The sequence below is a fragment of the Triturus cristatus genome, chromosome 6, assembly GCF_964204655.1.
Source record: "Triturus cristatus chromosome 6, aTriCri1.1, whole genome shotgun sequence".
Taxonomy (NCBI): Eukaryota; Metazoa; Chordata; class Amphibia; order Caudata; family Salamandridae; genus Triturus; species Triturus cristatus.
Window position 1 is genome coordinate 895133532 of NC_140589.1, and position 23938 is coordinate 895157469.

The window sequence follows — 23938 nt, forward strand, 5'->3', positions numbered from 1 at the left end:
ACCCTCCACTGGATCTTTTTGTTTAGGCGACTAAATTCTTATATAAAAATATAGTATACTTTTGTAAACTAAGTATACTTTTTTTTTTAAAGTATACAAAAGTATACTTTTTGTAATATAGTATACTTTTGTCCGGTTCTTGTGTTGTGTCGATTTCTACTTCAATTATTTTAGTGCTGTTTAAATGCTTTACACTTGTCCCTTTGTGTAAGCCTTGCTGCTCAGAACCACAGATATCCAGGTTTGAGCTGAAGGTCTAACAAACTGAACGTACGGGTCGTAAAGTGGTTGATAAGTGAATTACACAGTGAGGCTGCACAATCACACAATATATCACACCAAATTTCCTTACAACAAGTAATAAGAGCCTAGGTACCCGAGCTATTTTGACATCCTGTGACCGACATCTGAATCCAGCAGTTATGAGATGGCTTGAAACCTGTAATTTTCGTGGGAGAAAACTTCCCTAGAACACAGTCTGAATGGTTTATGGGAGTCATCGTAAGGTAAATGGCACTTAATAAAAATACTGTCCCAGGGTAGGGCAGTGCAAATTTGCAGCATGGCTGCACAGCGCCTCCTAGCGGCATAAAGGAGCCACTTCGAGGGGGAATACTCTAGATCCAGTCTGGTGCCTTGAATATTCTAAAGGTGTCGAATCTGCAGTTAGACGTTATCATCAGAAATACATCTTTAGACTCATTTTGAGCATGCTTGTCACATGTCCTGTATTGTTCCAAATGCAGAGCAATTCCCTGACACTGGGAATTGTCAAAACTGAATTTGATATGACACCGTAAAGTACTGACAGCTTACCTTTACAACTTTTGATACAAGTTTGTAAGTACCAGCACGAAGTTTCTGAAGAGCACGATATGCATCTTGTCTGTGAACCATCGAAATATAAGCACAACCTCTGGGAGGAATCATCTGAATGACAAAGAAAAAAACAATTACTCTACAATTTATCAAAGAATATGTCTACTAACAGTCTCAGCAGCCTTAATGAAACTACAAAGATTTGGCAAAAGTGCACCAGGCAACTCCAGTCAAAAGAGATGATTGTAACGTTGCTTAAATTGAACACTAGATCACTATCATTTGCATGTTCCCCATAATTTCTCCAATCGAACAGTTTTTGAAAAGGTGCATGTGGCAGAAACATGCCTTAATGTCGCTGAAGAATTGAAAAACTAACGAGCTGTTCATTTGTAACTCGTTCAGGAAATGAGACTATTTATCCCGATGGCATATACATCTATTACAACCATAATTAAATAAAACAATTAACTTCATTTAGATGTTTGAAACAATATTTTTAGGACAGTTTGCCAAACCAAAGCATTTTGACAGGTTTGAATATCCATACAGTAGAGCTTAGTAAACAAGTGTGCCTTTGACCATTTAGAAGCTCTGCATAGGTCTGCTATCTGAATACTTCCTAAGACATGGTAGCCCCTTTCTTACATGCAGAATGCGCTATTATCTTAGTTGTAGGGTAGCACATCTGTATGCACCTAACAGTCCATCTGGTAATCCCACCTTTAGAAATGGGCTTAGAGAGTTGAAGTTTGGAGGAGACAAACAGTTGCTGAATCTGTCTGATGCAATTAGTTTTATCATATTAATATATAAAAGCTCTTTCACCATCTAACTGTGGGTGGGGAAAGAAAATGGCCAACTTGATTATTTGGTCAATATGAAAAAGAAAAACCATCTTTAGAAGAAACTGAGGCTTGTTTGCAGGACCACCCTATCTCTGTGTACATGATTGAACAGCCAGGTATTAGAAAAGCAGCAGCCGGAGCTGAAAATCCAGAGAAAGTATGTCTCACTTACTGAACAAATGAGGTTGAGAGGGAATGTACATTTCTACAATGTGCCAGTGATACTCAACAAATAAACACCCTGCTACCTTTGGGTATTACATGATTGATCAAACACAGTCAGAGTTTCTCTTGGTAGTGTGACAGGAGTTATGGCCCCAGAAATTATTTCTGGGGATGGAGTCACATCTTCAGAAGAATCGAATACCATAGCTCTCGCATCCATGATGGAGTGACCACCCTTGGCGGGAGTGGGGGTGCCAGAGCGTGGGCGGCCGTGGGAAGGTTTGGGGGGAATCATACTTATTGCCTCATTTTCTTTACAACTTATGGAATTAGAGCTGGAGGAAATGTGCAGACAAATATTTCTGGCCAATTCATCCACAGTGCATTGCCCATGAACAGAAGGTGTGGTTCCCTGGAAGCAAAGTTGACATATATCAACTGTCCTGACGCTTTGCCTCTCTATGATTCAATAGTCTTTATTCGTTTAACCACTACATGACTGCACAATTTCCATGACTGATATCTTCACCTGTAAGCAAGTGCTTTAAGTTGTGGAAGCACTTGAGCTACTCATATTTGCACAATGCAGACCTCCTGCTGGAGTCCGAAATTATGGAATCTCAATTAATTAGCAGTTTATCAACTTATCTCTACAAGACAGCCATGAAGATGGTCCCACATTAATACACTAGAGACCGAATCGTCAACAGTAGTTCCACTCAGTAGCAGTTCCTCCGCTAAGGCGGAGGAGCGTTGCCCCACTGACTTCAATAGGAAAAAGAAAATGATAAAGTATCTTTATCATTTTCTTTTATCTATTGAAGTGAGTGTCCTGTGGGGTGGGGCAGGCCACAGCAGGGAGATGAGTGGTTTGCACTCCTTAAGTGCGCAGGACTGTTTGGCCACCCCTCTTCGGCCGGCCAAACAGTCCTGCTTACTTTGCATCTTCTACTGCAGGCTGCATTATCCAACCTGGTTAGGAACATGCAAAGCCTCCAAATCCCCGTCTGAGCGCCTTGGTTCGGCACTCAGACCAATCACAACGCTGCAATGGCTCACAGACAAGTATAAAATGAACGCTTGGTAACAAATTATACATACACTGCAAGGGAGGACTCCTGGAAATGTCGTCACCCATTGAAAGGAGTGAGGCTCACTGAGCAGAACACCAAATAAGAGTAGCGAACAAGGAAATGAGCATACCTCAAATCACACTTATACGCGGTCTAAAAAAGAACCACATAATCACCTGCAACCACCTTATCCTACTCTTCACCCATACCTACCCTTCCCCAAGCTGGACCCTTGACAAGGGCTAGTACTTACATTTTATCTGTAAATGGTTTAAAACGTGTGACACAAGGAAAATGGATGATAGTAGCAGTTCTACTAGGAGAACATTTATTAATGTATTTAGTGTGATGTAATATGCTGGATGGAGTAGTTTCTTTTCTGTAACTCCAGTTCTGTAGTAGGGGTATCTCTGTTATAGTCATAATCTAGTGAATAGTCCCGCCCATGTGCGTGGACCCCGGAGCAATAAAAAATAATCTCTAAAGGTGACAAATCATGCAGACCTGCATACACCTTTAAGAGAGAATTTAATTTAAATACAGATAATGCAGCCTATACCCACAGGCTACACTGTCCAGTACTTCAACTAGAATTCTACCAACATCCACAAACAGCACTGCCTGTCCAGCTTTTCTCCACATAGGAAAAAACCCTGCCTCTACCTGCAAAAGCCTCTGGAATGATAGAGAGGAAGGAGTGGACAGACAAGCCCCATAGGCTGCCATTATGTGGCTTAGAACAGGATACTGTGCCTTTAAGAAAACTTTCCAGATTTCCAGAACTTTCCCCAGTATCCCAGAATGCCCAGCAGGTCCCATTTACTTTCCGTTCTTTTTGAAGGCGTAGCACGCCAGACCTGTAGCATTCTACCTATGAATAATTATCTCTCCACCGGGGAGGAGGGCGGGCGCTTATGACTATAACAGAGATACCCCTACTACAGAACTGGAGTTACAGAAAAGAAACTACTCCTTCTGTAGTAGGGGATCTCTGTGTATAGTCATAATCTAGTGAATAGAATGGCAAGCCCATCCCCACACAACAACAGCGGTGGAGAACAACAAGACAAAACCACTACTGTGCTAACAAATTTCGCAGCGAAGCCTGCCCAACCTGAGCATCTGCCCTGGCATCAGAGTCCAGACAGTAATGCGCAGCAAAGGTAGGGACCGACTTCCAAGTGGCCGCCTTGCAGATTTCCGCAATAGGAACATTACGTAGCAAAGCCGTCGTGGCAGCTTTGCCCCTGGTGGAATGAGCCTTAGGTTTACCCCCTTAGGTCCTATTAGCCTTTTGATAACACAATTGTATGCAGGACACAATCCACCGAGAAATGGACTGCTTAGAGGTCGCAAGACCAGTCCTGACTGATCCATAATTAACAATTGGTCAGACCTACGAATATCCTTGGTCTTATCCAGATAAAATTTCAACACCCTCCGAACATCCAGGGAATGGAGAGACCTTTCCGCTGGCGAAGAGGGATTCTGAAAGAACGTAGGTAAAGTTATGGTCTGGTTGACATGAAAGTCAGAGATAACCTTAGGAAGAAATTTAGGGTGAGTACGCATCACAACCTTAGCAGCATGAAATACAGTATAAGGTTCTTGACAACATAATGCCTGAAGTTCACTCACCCTGCGGGCCGATGTAATGGCCACAAGGAACGCCGCCTTCCAGGATAGGTGCTGCAATGAAGCCTTGTGAATGGGTTCAAAAGGCTCCTTCATCAATCTGGACAGCACCACATTCAAGTCGCAGGAAGGTGAGGGAAGTCTGACGGGAGGAAACACTTTCTTCAAGCCTTCCAAAAAATCCTTGACCACAGGGATCTGAAAGAAGGAAGTCTGTGAAGGGCATTTCCTGTAAGCAGTCAAAGCAGCCAGATGAACCTTAATGGAATGGAAATTAAGGCCAGACTGCGCCAGATGTAAAAGGTACGGAAGGATGACATCTTCCTTACATGTCGTCGGATCAAAGTTCTTGGACTTACACCAGATACAGAACCTCTTCCACTTGTAAGCATAGGATGTCCTAGTGGAAGGTCGTTTAGACTCCTTCAGTATGTCCATACAATCGTCTGGTAGATTCAGATGGCCATATTGCACTATTTCAGGAGCCATGCCGCCAAACTCAAAGACGAGAGGTTGGGGTGCACCATCCGCCCCCCGAACTTCGTGAGAAGGTCCGGCCTGCACGGCAACCGCATGTGAGGAAGGAGAGACCAGTAAAGTAGGTCCGTGAACCACCACTGCCTGGGCCACTCCGGGGCAATCAGGATCATCCGCGCCCTGGACTGGGACAGCTTGATGAGCACTGCCGGAATCAGGGGAATGGGTGGAAAAGTGTACAGAAAGCTGTTCGACCAATCGATCCATAGCGCATTCCCCAGCGTCCCCCGCAGGTAGTACCTGGATGCGAAGTCTCGGCATTTGCTGTTTTCGGCGGTGGCGAACAGATCTACGTCTGGAGTCCCCCACCTTGCGAAGACTTCTCCTAGTACTTCGTCGTTTATGACCCATTCGTGGTTTTCCTGAATCAGCCTGCTCAAGGCGTCCGCCTGAGCATTCCGCACCCCTGGCAGATGCGTGGCCATAATCGTCAGTCCTCGGGCCAGCAGCCAATGCCAGATCGCCTGCGCCTCCTGCGACAGAGTGCGCGATCTCGACCCCCCCCTGCTTGTTGAGGTAATACATCGTGGTTGTATTGTCCGTCTGTATCAGCAGCGAGTTGGTCTGGAAGGACGGAAGGAAGGCCTTCAGTGCCAGGAAGACAGATCTGAGTTCCAGGAAATTGATGTGGTACGTCGATTCCAAAGGCGACCACTTTCCTTGAATCTGCAAGTCCCCGGAATGCGCTGCCCAGCCCTGGAGAGACGCATCCGTCACGACACTCGTCGTGGGAATGTCCTTGTGGAAGGGAACCCCCTTGAGGAGGTTTTCCGCCGAACACCACCACTTCAGAGACTGAAGAGCATGCAGCGACAGTCGTATCTTGTCGTCCCAAGAGCCTGTCCTCTGATCCCAATGATCCTCCAAGCACTCCTGCAGTGGTCTCATGTGTAGCCGTGCGTGAGGCGTGAGGAAGATACAGGAGGCCATCGATCCCAGTAGAGAAACACCTTCCTCACTGTCGTCGATGGAGCAGTCCTGAGGTCCTGAGCCTTCCGAAGGAGTGATAACCGTCTCTCCTCCGAAGGAGACACGCTTGCTGACCGCGTATCGATGGAGGCTCCCAGGTACTGTATGCACTGGACCTGAGTCGGGACCGATTTGGACATGTTGACGTGTAACCCCAGCTTGTGCAAGAGAGAGCACGTCCATCGGAAGTGATCTTGCGCTTCCGAGAAGGATGAAGCCTTGATCAGCCAATCGTCCAGATACGGGTAGACAAACACCTTGTTCCTCCGCAGATGTGCCGCCACCACCGCCATGCACTTCGAGAAGGTCCTGGGCGCAGACTTTAGCCCGAATGGCAGTACTGTGTATTGATAGTGATTGGCACCGACTTGAAATCGCAGGAACTTCCTGTGCTTCCGTGCTATGGGCACATGGAAGTACGCATCCTGTAGATCTATGGCACAGAGCCAGTCTCCCCGTTGCAGCTGAGGGTAAATCTGGTGCAACGATAGCATGCGAAACTTCTCTCTGCGAATCCATTTGTTTGCCTGTCGCAAATCCAGAATGGGCCTGAACTCGTTCTTGTCCTTCTTGCGAACCAGGAAGAACCGAGAGTACAGACCTCTTCCCCTTTGAGACAGAGGTACCTCTTCTACCGCCTTTTTTCTCAACAAGATGTCTGCCTCCGCCTGGAGCTCTCTCAGCTGCAACTGAGAGCTGACTGGCGGAATCGCTGGAGGCGGGCTGATAAACCGAAGACTGTATCCATTGCAAACAATATTCAGCACCCACTTGTCCTGAGTAATTTTTCTCCACTCTGCCGGAAAAAGTTGAATGCTTCCCTCCACTGGAGTGGGTAACGGTTGAGGGGGAAGTAGCCGCTCAGGGCCGAGACCCGGCCGGGCCCTTGGTAGTGGTAGTCGCCTGCTGGCCTCCTCTACCCCTCTGGCGTTTCTGGAAGGGCTTCCGTAACTGCTGCTGTTGGTGCTGCTGCTGTCCCGAACCCTGCCCACGCCCTCTGCCCGAAGACCCGAACCGCCTCTGGAACGGGCGCGTCTTCTTCTCGGCCTTCTCCAACCCGACGGCCGTCAGGGTTTCCGCCTCCGCCTTCATGCGGGCCATCTCATCATCCGCATGTTTTCCAAATAGGGTTTCCCCCGAGAAGGGCAGGTTGGCCACTCTATGCTTCGCCTCTGGTTTGAGGGACGTCAGGCGCAGCCACGAATGCCGCCTCTGGTGGACGCCATGACAGTAGGCGTGGGCGGCCAACAAGGAGACATCCGCCGCCGCGCCGATCACCTGATTAGAAACCAGCATGCCTTCGCACACTGTTTCCAAGAAGTCCTCCTTCCTGTCCCGGGGCAGCAGGTCCGCATACTGCTGCAGGGACTCCCACAGGGCCCGGTCGTAACGGCCCATAAAAGCCCCTGCACTCGCCACCTTCACGGTGGTGGCGGCGGTCCCACACACCTTCCTGCCCGCAGAATACAGCCAGCGGCTTTCTTTGTCAGGCGGGACCGTCGATGAAGGGGCGGTCGCATGTTGTTTCCTCGCCGCCGTCACGATGACCGAATCAGGCTTCGGGTCCACCCTCAAAAAGGTAGGGTCCGACTCCGGGGCCCTATACTTTTTCATGAGCCTGGAGGGGGCGGCCTTCGTCACCGCGGAAGTGAGGAACAGCTCCAACGCGGGTTCCACCAGTCCTGGTACAAGGGGCAGTAGGGGGCGAGACAGATGTTTCTTATGAAGTGTCTCGAATATCACGGACGTCGTGGGTGTTGGAACCGTCACAGTGATACCCAACTTTGCTGCCCCTTTCAACAGCACCTCTTGGAAAGAGACCAAAAAGTCCACCGGAGACACCCTAGTCCCCGGCGAGTCCGACAGCGTCGGGGAAAAGTCTCTGGTCGAGGATCGCGTGTGCAACCTGGACCTGTGCCTCCTACGGCGTCGTCCTGAGTCCGACGATGACCGTCCATGGCTCCGTGATCTTCTCCTCCTGAGAGAGCGGGAGCGCGACCTCTTCGGCTTCGGTCTGCCCGCCGGTCTAGCCGGTCCCGGCGACCGCGGGCGTCGCGGCTTCGGAGTCCCCTGCGGCGGAGTCGGGTACCTCGGAAGGGAAACCGACCGCGGGGGAACCGCCGGCAGCCCCAATGGAGTGTGTGGTAACGACCGAGGTGGGGGCGGCGGAGGCAGTGGCTGCGGATGTGGAGGCGGTGGTGGCGGTGGAGGTGGTGGTGGCGTTGGTGGTGGAGGCGGAGTCGGAGGTGGTGGGGGAGGAGGCGGTGACGTAGGCATCCGAGGAGGCGTATACACCACAGAGTACACCGATCCCGATGACTCTCTCTTCCTCGACGGCGATCTTCGCCTCGACGGCGATCTGCGCCTCGACGGCGATCTTCTTGACGTCGAGCGTCTCGACGTCGATCGTCTCTTCGACGGCGACGTCGACCGTCTCCTCTTCACCGACGGCGAACGGCGATCTCCCCTCGACGGCGAACGCCGACGCCGGGTCCGATCTCGACGCCGACTGCTGGATGGCGACGTCGACGGCGTCGTCGCCGAAGATGCCGGTGTAGTCGACGGCGGCCTGTTCAGGTCCCTCGACGTCGACGCCGCTTCTCCCCAGAGCCCTGGGGAGACGGCGAACAGATAGTAGTCATCCTCCTCGACGCCGCCGTCGACGCCCTCGACGGGGAGTGGGGACGCTTACTGGTCTTCCTGCCCCTGGGGAGCCCCCCAGAGGCCTTAGTATGGGCCAAATCAGCCCCTCCAGACCCACCTGGTGCCTTCAGCCTTCTCTCCTCCAGGACTTGAAGCCTGATCTTCATTCTGTCCCTCAGGGTCCTGGCTGAGAACGAGTGGCAGATATCACAGTCTTCAGGCACGTGGGACTGGGGAAGGCAACCTATACACACCTCGTGTGGATCTGTTTTAGCCTTTTTTCTACCACATTCCGGGCACTTGTCGAACAAGCAAGGCATGTTGACAGTACCAGCCACTAAGCACTTGATAAAGTGACAAAAATCTACAATAAACCCTTGAAAAGGGGAGAGCTCAATGTGAGAAAGTGCCATCTTTCTTGCATGGTATGCCCCCACTTTTTGCTAAATTGCTGAATGAACTTCGATTGAGTGTACCCTGGGTTCCTGCCAATCAGGTGCCCAGGGCCTATGTTCCTTCCTTAAACCACACAAACTCCCAATTGGCAAACCCTAGCCACATGTCAGCCCCTAGTAAATGGTACCCTAGGTACCCAGGGCCTTGTGGCCAGGGAAGGCCTCTAAGGGCTGCAGCACTCATTGTGCCACCCTCAGAGGCCCTGTACCCTTACACACACACTGCCCTTGCAGGCTGAGTGTCTGGGTGCAGGACAAAACAAAGAGTCGACATGGCACACATCACTGTGTACCATGCCCATCACCTACACTGCCAAGGCATATGTCAGCCACCCCTCTAGCTGGGTGCATTACGCCTATGGTGTGGGCGCAGGAGCCCTGTGCCCCTACAGTACCCGGGTCCATTCCTGGGCACTGTAAGTGCAGTGCTGTCATTTAAGAGTACATGGTGCTGAGAGCTTGTCAAACACGAGCTCCATAGCACCATATTGGCACCACTGAAGCCTGGGAAGTTTGGTATCAAACTTCTCAGCACATTGAACCCACACTGATGCCAGTGTAGGATTTAATGTACTAAGCACCCCAGAGGGCATCTTAGAGATGCCCCCTTACAGCTAACTTACAATCCACGTCTGCTCTGAGGCTGCCCAGGCTGCCACACAGCAGACACGTTGCTGGACCCCTGGGTGGGAGAGCCCCTGCTCTCCCGGGCCTGCAACAATGCACATCCTGGGTGAGGTGAGAAATCTCCTCCCCCAGGATGAGCAAAGGGAAGCTTCAAAGGCAGGCCGCCATTTGGAGTTTCCCCAGGCCACTGCAACCCCCCACTCTGGCGGGAAGCTTGGCCGGAAACCCCATACAAGGACAGGGGATGTGCCAGCCTGCCCACACCACCCCTCAGGTGGGGGAGGCGAGGTGAAGCACATCTCCGGGCTCTCGCCATCTTGAAGATGGGAGGCCCTACCCTATCAGGATTAGGCTACTGCCCCCCTCCCACAGGAGAGAGGCAGGATAGGGGGTGTACCCATCCCAGGACAAGGACCCATTGGTCCCTGGCCTTCACCTACCTGTAACGCCCCTAAATCTGGTATTTAGGGGCACCCTGAACCTTCCTTCCGCAGATTCCAGATAGAAAATTACAAGAAGAGCAAGAAGAACAAAGACCTGCCCTGCAGCTGCTAAAAAGAGAAGAAGACACCAACTGCTTAGGCCCCAGCCCTCCCGGCCTGTCGACTCTCGAACCTGCACCAGCGCGGCATCTCTCGTGGCCAGCAACCTCACCAACCCCGGAGGACCTGGCTACCTTTTGGCTCTAAGCCCCTGGGACTCCCATGAGTAGAGGCTCTACTCAAGAAACCTATTTTTAACCCCTGGCAGCAGCCCGGGACCGCGGACCCAACACACTCTGCACCAGCCAAGCCTGGCCAGTGCCGGAGTGGACAAAGACCCTGAGGACGACCCCACGGCGACTGTGACCCCGAGTCCGGCACCCAAGGACCCCCCTCGACATCCCGGAAGAAGCCTGCAGCCTCAGAACCAAGTGCCACCCCAGCCGCGATCAACCAGAGGGTAAGATTCCCGACGTCAACAGGCACCCCTGCACCCGGCGGCCCCCTGTGCCCAATCCCGGGGTACCCACCTAACCTACAACTACCCAACTTACCTCTCGAAGTGGTGGTGGCACCTGAAACATCCTCATCCCCGAGCCTGCAGCCTTTTTCCAAACCGGAACATTCCCATTGATTTCCATTGAGCGCCCGAAGGCTCAAAAGCACCCTGCACCCAGCCGCCCGAGTGGCCCTGGCAGTGCCCTCTCTACACTAACCTACTTCCCCACTTGCCCTGAGTGAGTGACCAGGAGCCCAGCTCCCACAGCCGCGTGGCTTGCCAGACAGCAGCCACCAACCAAGGCCCCCCTATCCCTCATAGGATAACATTGGGCCTAACTCTCTCTGCACCCGGCCGTCCTGAAACCGCTGAGGGTGAACCAACTGTACCTACCTGACACTGGGGGACCCCTGAGTCCATGCCCGGAATTTCAACTCTGCCAGTCGAGTACTTACCCTTAAACCGCTAACTTCATTTTCCTCATAGGGTAACATTGACTGGCTTTTTCTTCAAAAATCTTTTAAGTGTGAACTTTTCAAAACTGCAAAAATTCACCAAAAATCAGCCAAGTGACAAAAACGAATTTACTCACCTGCTCCTAGGTGAGCTCCCAGTGCTGGATCTTGGTGCCCAGCCCTGACCCTGAAAAGTGTTCACAACTATACTTACCTCTAACTCATTTTTCCCCCATAGGAAACCATTGTCTGCTTTTCTGTGAAATTTCTTCTAAGTGTCTATTTTTGCAAATTTGAAATATTCTTTTAAAATCGTACCATTTCTGCAAACGAAATTACTTACCTGCTTTTGATAAGGACCCCAGTCCTGGGTCTAGGCACCCAGTCCTGGACTACTAAAGTAACGATAAAGTACTCTACCTGCAATGTGAATTTCTTGCCATAGAGATCCATTGAATGTTTTCTTTGAAATATTTTCTAAGTGCTAACTTTTGAAATAGCTAAATATTATTTAAAAATCATTACAGTTATTAAGTCGACTTTCATCACTTGATTCTGAATACTGACCCAAGGCTGGTTCAAGGAGCCAGACCTGGAATTCCAAAAGTAATCTGAAAAAGTAATTTATTACAAATAACCTGAATTTACCATTGAGCTCAATGCATTGTTATGTTTAGGAAATAGGATTGTTTATTGCAACCAACTGTGACTGTTTACACAAATTTATTGTTTAAGACAAAAGTATTTATATTCAACCTCTCATTCTGAGAAAGTATATTTTTACTCCCTTTGTGGTTCTAAAAATAAAACAAGCATATATTTTATATATATAAACCATTGGCCTAGAGTTCAGTTATTGAGTGTGTGAAACCATTTGCTGACTGAGTGTGTACAATAAATGCTTTACACTGTCCTCTGGTACTGCCTTACTGCTCGACCAAGCTACCACTTTTGAGAGTAAGGTCATACCTAACTTTGACCTCTATCAGCCTCTGGGGGACTGTGGACTCTGTACACCCTGTACCTATTAGGGAACAGTATATACAGAGCCACTTTCTCACACTCAATGCTCCAGGGTCCTGCTAGCATGAGCCGGAAAAAAGAACTGAAAGTAAATGGGACCTGCTGGGCATTCTGGGATACTGGGGAAAGTTCTGGAAATCTGGAAAGTTTTCTTAAAGGCACAGTATCCTGTTCTAAGCCACATAATGGCAGCCTATGGGGCTTGTCTGTCCACTCCTTCCTCTCTATCATTCCAGAGGCTTTTGCTGGTAGAGGCAGGGTTTTTTCCTATGTGGAGAAAAGCTGGACAGGCAGTGCTGTTTGTGGATGTTGGTGGAATTCTAGTTGAAGTACTGGACAGTGTAGCCTGTGGGTATAGGCTGCATTATCTGTCTTTAAATTAAATTCTCTCTTAAAGGTGTATGCAGGTCTGCATGATTTGTCACCTTTAGAGATTATTTTTTATTGCTCCGGGGTCCACGCACATGGGCGGGACTATTCACTAGATTATGACTATACACAGAGATCCCCTACTACAGAATATTATTTTTTGTGGATACTATTAAACAAGTTACTTCCCTTCGGAAACTCCTGATCTGGAAGAGACTAACTAGCCGCAGATTCTTTACCTAAGAATTATCTTCAGGTGTCAAGACAGGATACGTAAATTGTTTCATAAGCAGTGCCCCTGAGCTCCAGTAGGTGGCAGCGTCGGCCCCAGAAGTGCCATGCACAGTCCCTATATAGGTGCCTGTAGGAAGCTGGCTCTCTATATACTATACCAAAATTAGGTATAGTGTGCACAGAGTCCAGAGGAACTCCAAAGGTAGGCAGAAGTAAAAGTAGATCGCACCTTACAATAGGAAGCTGGCTCTGTATATACTATACCAAAATAACGGCACACGAGGTGCGGGTCCGTGACTGATATCAACTTGTGAGAAGAGTCACAAGGCTTGAAGCCGGTCCGACAATGGGACATCCCTACGTGCACCAGAAGTCGAACAACTCGAAAAAGAGGTTAACAAATGTCAAAAAATCACTAGTCAAAAGATGACTAAGGGTACCGCTCTCGCCGGATCTGCCCTGGCTGGCGCGGAAAAAGAAACAACTAAAGTCAGCGCACAGGGTGGCGTCTAAGTAGATACCGCAATGTCATTCCGGCGATCACAACGCCAATGATGAACGCAGAGTCGACTGACACCAACTACCGACGCGCAGGGGTACTGCTGAAGAAAAATTCTCCAGATCCAGTCTGACGCCTTAGGGTAAGGAATCTAAACCTAATAGTCTCTTTCAGATAGGCTTTATCAGAGGGTAGAGTTAAGCATTTGTTGAACACGCTCACTCAGCAAATGATGTCACACTCCAATTTTGTTTATATAACAATATTAAGCTATTTTATTTCTAGAACCAAGCCAAGCTTGGCACAGGTAAGTGAAATAAATGCTTTGCAAAATATTATGCAGTGTTAAAAGGGAATGCAAGTTTATGTGTGAGAGGGTGCCCTCTTTCTCCATGGTTGCCCCTACTTTTTGCTGAATTGCTGATGTGCTTTGACTGAGTGTGCCCTGGGATCCTGAGGTAACCAGGGCTTATGTTCTTTCCCCAAAACTGCATTGAAGCCTAAACCCAATTGGCATCTCTGGCCACAGCCCCTGGTAAATGGTACCACAGGTACCCAGGGCACTGTGATAAAAAAAGGCCTCTAAGGGCTGCAGCACTTATCGTGCCACCCTTAGAGGTCCTGTACCCTTAGTCAAGTCAAGTCATAGGCACTTCTATAGCGCAAAACATATCACTCCGAAGAGTCTCATGGCGCTTGCAGCAACTGGAAGCGGATGAACTGGGGAAGATTACTGATCGAACAACCATGTCTTAAGCTGATTTGGAAAGCAACTAAGAGTGGGGGTGGATCGTAGGTCAACGGGCAATTTATTCCAGGAAGCCGGGGCTAAATAGGAAAAAGATCTACCACCTTGTCTGGTGGTGTATATTCTGAAGTGGGTAAGCAAGGACTTGGTGCTGGACCTCAATGCCCTCTGAGGCTTGTACCAGCAGAGTTTTCTGGACCAGTATTGTGGTTTCTTCTCGTAAAGTTATTTATGCGTAAGGCAAAAGACCTTAAAGAAAATGCGCTTTCTCACTGGGAGCCAGTGTAGGGCTCTACGACATGGAGCAGAAGAAGTTCGGTGAGGGAGGTTCAGGATCAATTTGGCCGCCATGTTTTGTAGAGTCTGGAGTTGGTTTAAAAAGGTTTCATTGATGGACTGTAGAAGTGTGTTACCATAGTCCATCCGGCTAGTGATCAAACCCTGAAGCAACGGTTTTCTGGCTTCCAAGGGGATCCATTTAAAAACTTTCCGCAGTGTGCGCATTATTCCGAAACATGAACTGACAATTTACCTGGGCCCTCATGGACAGTTGATTGTCCATGTAAAAGCCCAGATTGCGAACCACCTCTTTGGGGACAGGACAGGCGCCAAGGTCGACGGGCCACCATTCTGGAGACCAGTGTTCTGGTGCTTTCCCAAAAAGCATGATCTCGGACTTTGTACCGTTCAGTTGGAGATGGTTACTTTTCATCCACCTGTTAATGTGGGACATACAGTTGTTAAAACGCACCATGGTTTTATTCGGGTCAGGACCCAGTGTGACTATGATCTGAGTGTGATCGGCATACGATATGACATCAAATCCGTATGCTCTAATCACTGGGGCCAGTGGAGTCATATAAAGATTAAAGAGAGTAGGACTCAGAATGGAACCCTGTGGAACACCCATCGTGACAGATCTTGTAGGGGAGATACTGAGTCTCGACTGAACAATGGTGTTACGGTCTGAGAGATAGCTTCTGAACCAATTCAGGGCCTTGCCACTGACACCAATCTCCCACAGCCGATGTATTAAAGTGCCGTGAGAGATGGTGTCAAATGCGGCAGACAGGTCGAGGAGCACGAGAATAACAGACTGATGTCTATCCAGAGCCCGCCTGATGTTGTCTGTGACCTCGACCAGTGCCGTCTCAGTGCTGTGAGCTGCTCTAAACCCAGACTGTGAGGGGTCTAATAAATTGTAACTCTCCAAATGAGCAACAAGTTGCTGATTAACAAGAGATTCCAATACTTTCCCAAAATAGGGGAGTAGAGAGATTGGACGATAGTTGGAGAGAAGTTTTGGGTCGGCCGTGGGCTTTTTCAAAATGGGCTTCACGCGGGCGGTCTTCCATCTTATAGGAAAAACAGCTTCTGATAGTGATTTGTTAAAAAGATCTGTAATGTTATCGACCAATGCAGGGGAAATCGTTACAAATAGTTTTGGAGGGATCAAATCACTGGGGGAATCCGATTTTATCTTTTGCAAGGCCTTGAGGACTGATTTGGGATCAACCTTAGTAAATTCATCAAATAGATGGGACGGGGCCGTGTGGGCATCGGGCTCGTTGACTGGATCCAAACTATTGACATTAAAAGTCAAGGATTGGTGGATGGTAAGAGTTTTTTCTTCAAAGAAGTTGGAAAGGGAGTCGACCCAATGTTGTGAAACGGGTACGGACGGCAGGTTCCTCGGGATAGTAAATTCCTTCAGGACCTTATAAAGCTCCTTAGTAGAATTGCCTGCCTTATTTATCCTGTTAGTTAGGAACAATTTCTTTGCCATTTTAATTTCCAACATGTAGCTTTGGTGAGCTTCTTTATAAATGGTGCGGTCCTCAGAGCATTTACTTTTATGCCATTTACGTTCCGCTACACGACACGTAGTCTTTGTGACTCTAAGCTGATCCGTAAACCATGGGGTAGTTCTTATCTTGGTCTTTACCAATGCCGGCGGGACAATTGTGTCCAGTACAGTTAAGACTGCTTCCTCCAGGGTGTGTAGTGTCTGATTTACATTTTGGTCGGAGCTAATTAGGTTGCGGGGGAAGTGTTCTAAGAAGAGAGGCAAGGTCTTCGCCAAGAAAGATCAGTTTCAAAGGGCTTTTTTTTTTTGTAACATATTTGGAATTAAAAAATTTAAAAGGTAGTGATCGGTCCATAGTAGTGGAACAGGGGATAGTACAGTCGTCTCGGGCCGATTGGTAAAAAGAAGGTCCAGAGTGTGACCAGCCGTGTGAGTGGGTTCATGCACCAGTTGAGTAAGGCCTAGAATACTCATGTTAGAAATCAACTTTTCTACGTCTGGGTTACACAGTGCATCAATATGATAGTTGAAATCCCCGACCAAAAGAAAATTGTCTGATGCCAGAGCGTGAGGAGCTAAAAGTTCCAATAGTTTCTCTGGGAAGTTGCCTTTGGATCCGGGGGGACGATACACCAAAGCCCCCCTCCAGGATCCATAATGGCAACCCTTAATTTTAAAAATACAGATTTCTAGGTGGCTTTCGACATGGACTTCCAAGAAAGTTAGATCAAGGTCGCCAGTGGTGGCTATTAACTAACCACCTCCCTTTGTCTGAATCCTGTCTGCTCTCATGATTTTGTATTGGGGGGGGGGGAAAGCGACATGTATGTCTGGCAGGGCGTGTTCATGAAGCCAGGTCTCTTTAATTAAACAGATCTCTGGAGCCTCTTGATCTAGAAGGGTCCATAGCTCCATGGAGTGCTTGGGAATAGAGCGAGCATTCAGATAGATCGCACTAGGTTGCCGGTGCGTTCGTGAATCTGTAATGCGAGGTGGGGCAACCTCTTCAGGTCTAATTGTGTGAGGAGTGTTTGGGGCTATGCTAAGACTCGCTACATGATGGTCTGAGTTGAAAGGAGTGAAAGTATTTATTTCTATGAGTTCCTTCCTCGAGTATTTTAGGATAGTCATATTGGGGGTGGCAGGCCGGGTAATTCTAGGAAGGGGTTGGATTTAAAACGAAGGGAAGCAATTTTACCTTAAAAAGAACAGAGGTGCTGGCGGTCAGACGCGGACGGGTGCAGACTGGCTTGCCTTTGGCGCGCCGCTGCGCGCTTCCGCGCCCATGCCCGGTTTAAATAATAAAGGATTTTACCGAGTGCAGGTAACATACTAAGCAGAGGTGCCAGTAATCCGCAAGGCGCCGCCCTTACACTCACACACTGCCTTTGCAGGCTGCGTGTTTTGGCGCAGAACAAAGTGAAGAGTCGACATGGCACACATCTCTGTGAGCCATGCCTACAACCCACTGCCCTGGCATAGATCAGTCACCCCTCTAGCTGGGTGCACTATACCAGTGGTGAGGGTACAGATGCATGAGCCCTGTATCCCTACAGTGTCTAAGGCCATTCTTAGACATTGTAAGTGCAGTGCTGCCATTAAGAGTATATGGTGCAGGGAGTTTGACATTACGAACGTCACAGCACCATAATGGCTTCACTGAAAAAAAGAGAAGTTTGGTATCAAACTTCTCAGCACATTAAACCCACACTATGACAAATACACACAGAGGGCATCTTAGAGTTGCGAAACTAACATACCACTAATGTCCAGGTTGAGTGGCTGCTTTCAGCTGCCACCACCAGACATGTTTCTGGACCCCTGGGTTGAGAGCCTGCTGCTCTCTGGGGCCTGAAACAATACACATCCTGGGACAAGGTGCCAAGCCTCCTCCCCCAGGATGGGCAGGGTTTATTAAGGGAAAGCTTCAAAGGCTTGCCGCCTTTGTGAATTTCCCCAGGCCACTTGCAGCTCTGGGCAGGAGAACCGGCGGGAAAACCAAGTGAGGAAGAGATGTGTACCCACCTCAGCCAACTTCACACCTCAAGTGGGGGAGGTGAGGTGAAGCACAACTCTCAGTCCCCGCCATCTTGCAGATGGGGGGGGGCTCATCCAACCAGGGACAGGCTCATGCCCCTCTCCCACTGAAGGGTGGCATAATAGGGGGTGTACCCACCCCAGGGAAGGGACCCATTGGTCCCTGCCTTTTACCTACCTGTAACGCCCCTAAATCTAGTATTTAGGGGCACCCCTGAACATTGCTTCCTCAGACGAGAAGAAACTACAAGAAGAAGGACCGAACAGCCGTGTAGCAGCAAACAAAAGGAAGACGCCCACTGACTTGGCCCAGCCCTACCAGCCTGTCTCCCCCTCGAACCTGCTCCTGCGAAAGCCCAGTGTGTCCTGCAGCCAGCAACCTCGAAAACCCCGGAGCACCTGCCTGCCTTCAAGCACAAAGACTTTGTCTCCCGTTAACACCGGATTTGTTCATCTGCAAACTCTGGCTCCGGCCGGACACTGCGAATCCGCCCCAATCTGACCCGCCGTCCACGGCCTGAGCTTGAGTGGGCAAACACCACGAGGAGTTCCCCCGGCGATCCTGATCGGAGATCCAGCGACTCCTTAACTGCCTCAAGCCTTCAGCAGACACCTGCAGCCTAAATCCAGAAGGTCCCCCCAACCGCGACCACAAGCTGGTAAGAAGATCCGACCCCAAAAGGCGCCCCTGCACCAGACACCCCACGGCCTTGGGTGCACAAACAAACTGTGCCTAACCAACCCCTAACTTCCCAACTTACCTCTCGCAGTGGTGGTCGTACCCAGAAGTCCTTCGTCCCCAAGCCTGCAGTGCCTTTGCAAACCGGAGGTTCCCCATTGAAAACAGGGCACCCAACGTCGAAACCGCACCCAGCAGCCCTAGTGCAGCTGAGGGTGCACCTTTGGTGTTACTTTGCTTTCCCACCAACCAGAGGCCCTCTATACCCCATTGGATAACATTGGGGTCTCAGTACTCTGCACCCGGCCGCCCTAGTACCGTTGAGGTTGTAAGTAGAGTGCATCTTTGACCCTGGGGGACCCCTAATCTACCCCCAGAATCTCAACTCCTACTACCAAATACTTACCTCAAAACCAATAACAATATTTTCCTCCATAGGATAACATTGACTGTTTTTACTGTGAAAAGTTTCTAAGTGTGGAGTTTGAAAACCTAAAGAAATTCTTTAAAATTGTACTGTTTAATAAAAACGATTTTACTTACCTGTTTATGTTATGTTATTTTCACTTTTAACGCGCACAGATACGAGCCTTAAGAGAGTGAAGGGGAGCCAAAATTAGAGAAATAAGGGTGTCTTCAGGTTTTCTTTTTTTTTGTGAAGAGACTAAAGTCCTCAGTACATCGGAGTACGAGGGGAAAATACTTCCAACCAAAGGCGGCCTTAACAGCCAGCGAACTACCACCCGTCCTTTGCAAAAGAAAACGTGGGACTTGAGCCAGAGATTGGGAGGAGGAGCGCAGGTGTGTTGCGGGGGTGTAAAAGAAGAACTGTTTCCGCAGATAGCCTGGCCCTGTGGCATACAGAGCGCGGTGGGCGATAACTAAGGACTTGAACCAAACCCTCTCAGTACCAGGCAGCCAGTGTAGAGTGCGAAGATGATGTCTCACACTACACCTGGCCAAGATGTTCAGGAGAAGCCTGGCAGCCGCATTCTGCACCACTTGCAATTTGTGGAGTAGATAACCCGGGACGCCAACATATAGAGCATTGGTGTAGTCCAACAGAGAAAGAATGAGGGCTCATATGGCTGTCTCCTTGGTTGCCTGAGGAAGGAGTGGGAGGAACTTCCTAAGAGTTTTTAAAAGTTTAAAGCAGGTCCCTGCCAACTTCTTGATCTGGGTCGCGAACAGGAGGTTCCCCTCAAACCGAATCACTAAATTCTTGACAGGGTTCCCTGAGGAAGCAGGAAGAACAGAGTCGGGCAGCCAGAGTGATTCTCTAAAGCTAGAGGGAAACTTTCCAAATAAGAGGATTTCGGATTTCTCCTCATTACATTTCAATTTGGCCGCCGCCAACCATCTGAAAACTGCAGTCAGGCAATGTTTGGCGTCAGAGATGGAGGACTCGCTTTTTTCCCAGTCCTCGAGGTGTCATCGACGTAAGCGATTACAGGAAATGTCCCAGAGTAGTATCCAGGTATACTACTCTGAGTAATAAAAGTTATCCAAAAGTAACTTACCTGAAAATCCCATTCAAAATACCTATACTGTATTCTGAAAAGCATTGCGTTGTCAGTAACACTACTGTAATCAAATAAAAGTACGTTTACAATTGCAATCCAAACTGTGTTACAATCTGTATATTTACTGCAAAGTACTTATTACTTACCTGTTCCAGGTTTGCTTGGTTCTTGGACATAAAATACCTAAAAGAAGATTTTTCATACAAAACAATTGGTCTGAAGTTCAGTTTTTGAGTGTGTGAATTCATTTGCTGACTGAGTGTATACAACAAATGCTTAACACTGTCCTCTGATACTGCCTTACTGCTCGACCACAGTACCACAAATAGAGAGTGAGGTGCTATCTAACTTGACCTCTGCCTACGTTAGAGGACCCACTGGACTCTGTGCACACTATACCTCACTTTGGTATGGTACATACAGAGCCAGCTATCTACAATATAGTTGCTTAAAATACAGGTTAAGTCAAGGTATTGAAATTACTGTACAGATTAGCTTGGTCGAGCAGTAAGGCAGTATCAGAGGACAGTGTAAAGCATTTGTTGTACACACTCAGCCAGAAAATGGTCTCACACACTCAATAACTGAACTCTAGGCCAATGGTTTATATATAAAAAATATATGCTTGTTTTATTTTAGAACCAACACTTCGATTTAAAATATACTTTCTCATCATGAGATGTTTCAGATAAATACTTTTGCAATGTGCAATAGACTTTTGTAAACAGTTACAAGTGGTTGCAGTAGGCAACTCTATTTTTAAACACAATGCATTGAGCTCAATGGTAAATTCAAGTTATTTGCAACAGATTACTTTTTAGATTGCTTTTGGAATTCCAGGACTGGATCCTAGATTCAGTCCTGGGTCAGTACTCGGTATCAAGTGATGAAAGTCGACTTAAGTACTGTAATGATTTTTAAACAATATTTACCTGTTTTAAAAGTTGACAGAAAATATTTCAAAGGAAACCGGCAATGATTCCCTATGGAGGAAAATTCAGGTTACAGGTACAGTAGGTTCTCGTTACTTTTGTAATCCAGTACTGGGTGCCTAGACTCCGTACTGGTACCTTTATCCAAAACAGGTAAGTAATTACGTTTTCAGATATTATACGATTTTTGAAGAATATTTAAAGATTGCAGAAATCGACACTTAGAAGACATTTCAAAGAAAAACAGTCAATGGTTTCCTATGGAAGAAAATTGAGTTAAGGGTAAGTACAGTTATAAGTATTTTTCAGAGTCAGTGCTGGGCACCAAGATCCAGCACTGGGAGTTCACCTAAGAGCAGGTGAGTAATTTCGTTTTCGTTACTCGACTGATTTTTGGTGAATATTTTAAGATTTGAAAAGTCCACACTTAGAAGAAATTTCAGGAAAAGCCAGTCAATGTTACCCTATGAGGAAAATAGAGTTTGCGGTTTAAGGGTAAGTACTCGACTGGCAGAGTTGAGGTTCTGGGCATAAACTCAGGGGTCCCCCAGGTCAGGTAGGTAAAGTTGGTTCACCCTCAGCGGCTCTGTGGCGGCCGGGTGCAGAGAGAGTTAGGCCCAATGTTATCCTATGAGGGATAGGGGGGCCTTGGTTGGTGGCTGCTGACTGGCAAGCCACGCGGCTGTGGGAGCTGGGCTCCTGGTCACTTACTCAGGGCAAGTGGGGAAGTAGGTAGGTGTAGAGTTTTCACTGCCAGGGTCACTGGGTGCAGAGTGCTTTTAAGCCTTCGGGCGCTCAATTGATTTCAATGGGAAATCTCCGGTTTAGAAAAAGACTGCAAGCTCGGGGACGAGGACTCTTCAGGTGCCACCACCACTTCGAGAGGTAAGTTGGGTAGTTGGAGGATAGATAGGTATCCCGGGATTGGGCACAGGGGGCCGTGGGTCGCCGCGTGCAGGGGTGCCTTTTGGTGTCGGGAAATCTTACCCTCTGTTGATCGCGGTTGGGGGGGGGCACCTTGTTCTGAGGCTGCAGGCTTCTTCAGGAGTGTCGAGGGAGGTCCTTGGATGCCGGACTTGGGGTCACAGTCGCCGTGGGGTCGTCCTCAGGGTCTTTGTTCACTCCGGCTTGGCTGGTGCAGAGTGCGCTGGGTTCGCGGTTCCGGGCTGCTGCCGGGGATTAGAGATAGGTTTTGAGTAGAGCCTCTACTCTTGGGAGTCCCAGGGGCTTAGAGCCAAAAGGAAGCCAGGTCCTCCGGGGTTAGTGAGGTTGCTGGCCACAAGAGATGCCGGGTTGGAGCAGGAGCAGGTTAAGCAGTTACGCAGGGGCGGCGTCTAAGTAGACGTTGCAACATCATCCCGGTGACCACGACGGATGCGGAGTCGACCGACGCCACCTACTGACACACAGGGGTACTGCAAAGAGAAAATTTTTCCGGATCCAGTCTGAAGCCTGGGGGTCATTCTGAGGTAAGGAATCTTTACTAATAGTCTCTTTCAGCTATCAGTTGCTTCTGATGACACTTCAAGTCCATTTTTGTAGGCTTAGCCCCAGAGCATGCGCTATGTTAGCTGCTGCCATTTCTTGACCTCGCCTTCCTTCAACTTTGTCCTTGACACATTAAGTCTCTCAAGGTCTATGGTGCCATGTTTAGTGTCACAGCCTTCTTCTTGTGTAAGCTCAGTCTCTTTTGTGTTATTATCGCTCAATAGGCAGATGTCCCTTAGTGAAGTCTAAATATGCTTTATCATGGCTAAGTGTGCCCACCGTTATTTCTCTCCAACGTTTTGTTTAAATCTGATAATCAGGCCTCACAACTCTCGGCACTGTGCAAAGGTAGCAAACTTCTTTGTCTTTCTGTGCAAACCAGTGAAAGTACCTCAGACAAAATCTAAAACTAGTCCATCTTCCCTGAAGCATCCTGCTACCATGATGCACATTCTCCGACCATGCAGTCTTTCGTATTGTCTGCCAGCATTAACACAGTCCCAGCAGTACTCTCTCAGATTTCATCAGTCTTCCCACATAAGTGTCCTTGTTTTCCTAAATTTTCCATAGACGATCCTATCATTGCGTCTTTTCAACGGTTGAAGCTCATGTCTCATTTCAAGACCCAGAGGCAGAAAAAAAAAAAGAATCTGAAGATAGCGACCACGCACCAGGGCCTACATCTAACTTCACATGGGGAAGGGTATATCACCAAGTGGCCTTCGACGATGCCCACCAAAAAAATTAAAAACAGATTGCAAAGGAGAATTCTGGACCTAACCACTGGATGGTAGAATAATGCACAGCATGTGACTTCAGCAAAGATTCGAACTGCGAAACTCATATATTTGTTCTATCATTTGCATAATGTGTGTTCAGATTTTAAAGCAGTAAGCTGGGTGGCAAATGTAAAGAGGACATTTTCCAGTGAAAGCAAGTGGAGAAGACTGAACATAATTAAATGTAATGTAAAAATGATCGGGAAATACAAAAAATGTGTGATCAATATAGAATTCCAGTATGGAAAGGGTGTGCCAAGCATTCTATATTCTAATTTTAACTTACAAGTGGTTGAGAGCTGCGTGTAAGATATGTAATGCAGGGGTTTTAAAATGAGAATGAAAATCTTACTTACGTTAATTGACTCAATCTGGCCAAATTCTTCAAAGACATTTGTCAAATCTTGCTGTGTGACCTTCCTGTCCACCTGGCCAACCCAGAGCGTTGTACTACAAACTAGAAGACAAAAACATAAGTCAATCATTAAAAACGTGGTGCACATTTTATACTTCCTTCCTATAAGTAGAAGTTATACGTTTGTAAAGAGAGTGGTGCTTAACTCAACATTAATGTGTACTTTAAAATTATATGTGCTTATATATAGTATCTTCC

The 23938-nt window shown here is 48.2% G+C and overlaps 1 protein-coding gene across 2 annotated transcripts in view; it reads right to left on the minus strand.

Moving 5' to 3' along the window:
• Positions 1-23938, minus strand: part of SCAF8 (SR-related CTD associated factor 8) — a 1763249-nt gene that overhangs the window by 1113269 nt on the left and 626042 nt on the right. For both annotated transcript variants that reach the window (XR_014963046.1, XM_085611536.1), the window contains exons 14-15: positions 23682-23782; positions 817-930 (exon numbers count right to left, since the gene is read on the minus strand). Coding sequence is in view for 1 of the 2 variants with exons in the window: in XM_085611536.1 (XP_085467662.1) it covers positions 817-930; positions 23682-23782 (215 nt within the window). In the remaining variant the exon portion in view is untranslated. The remainder of the gene's footprint in view (positions 1-816; positions 931-23681; positions 23783-23938) is intronic.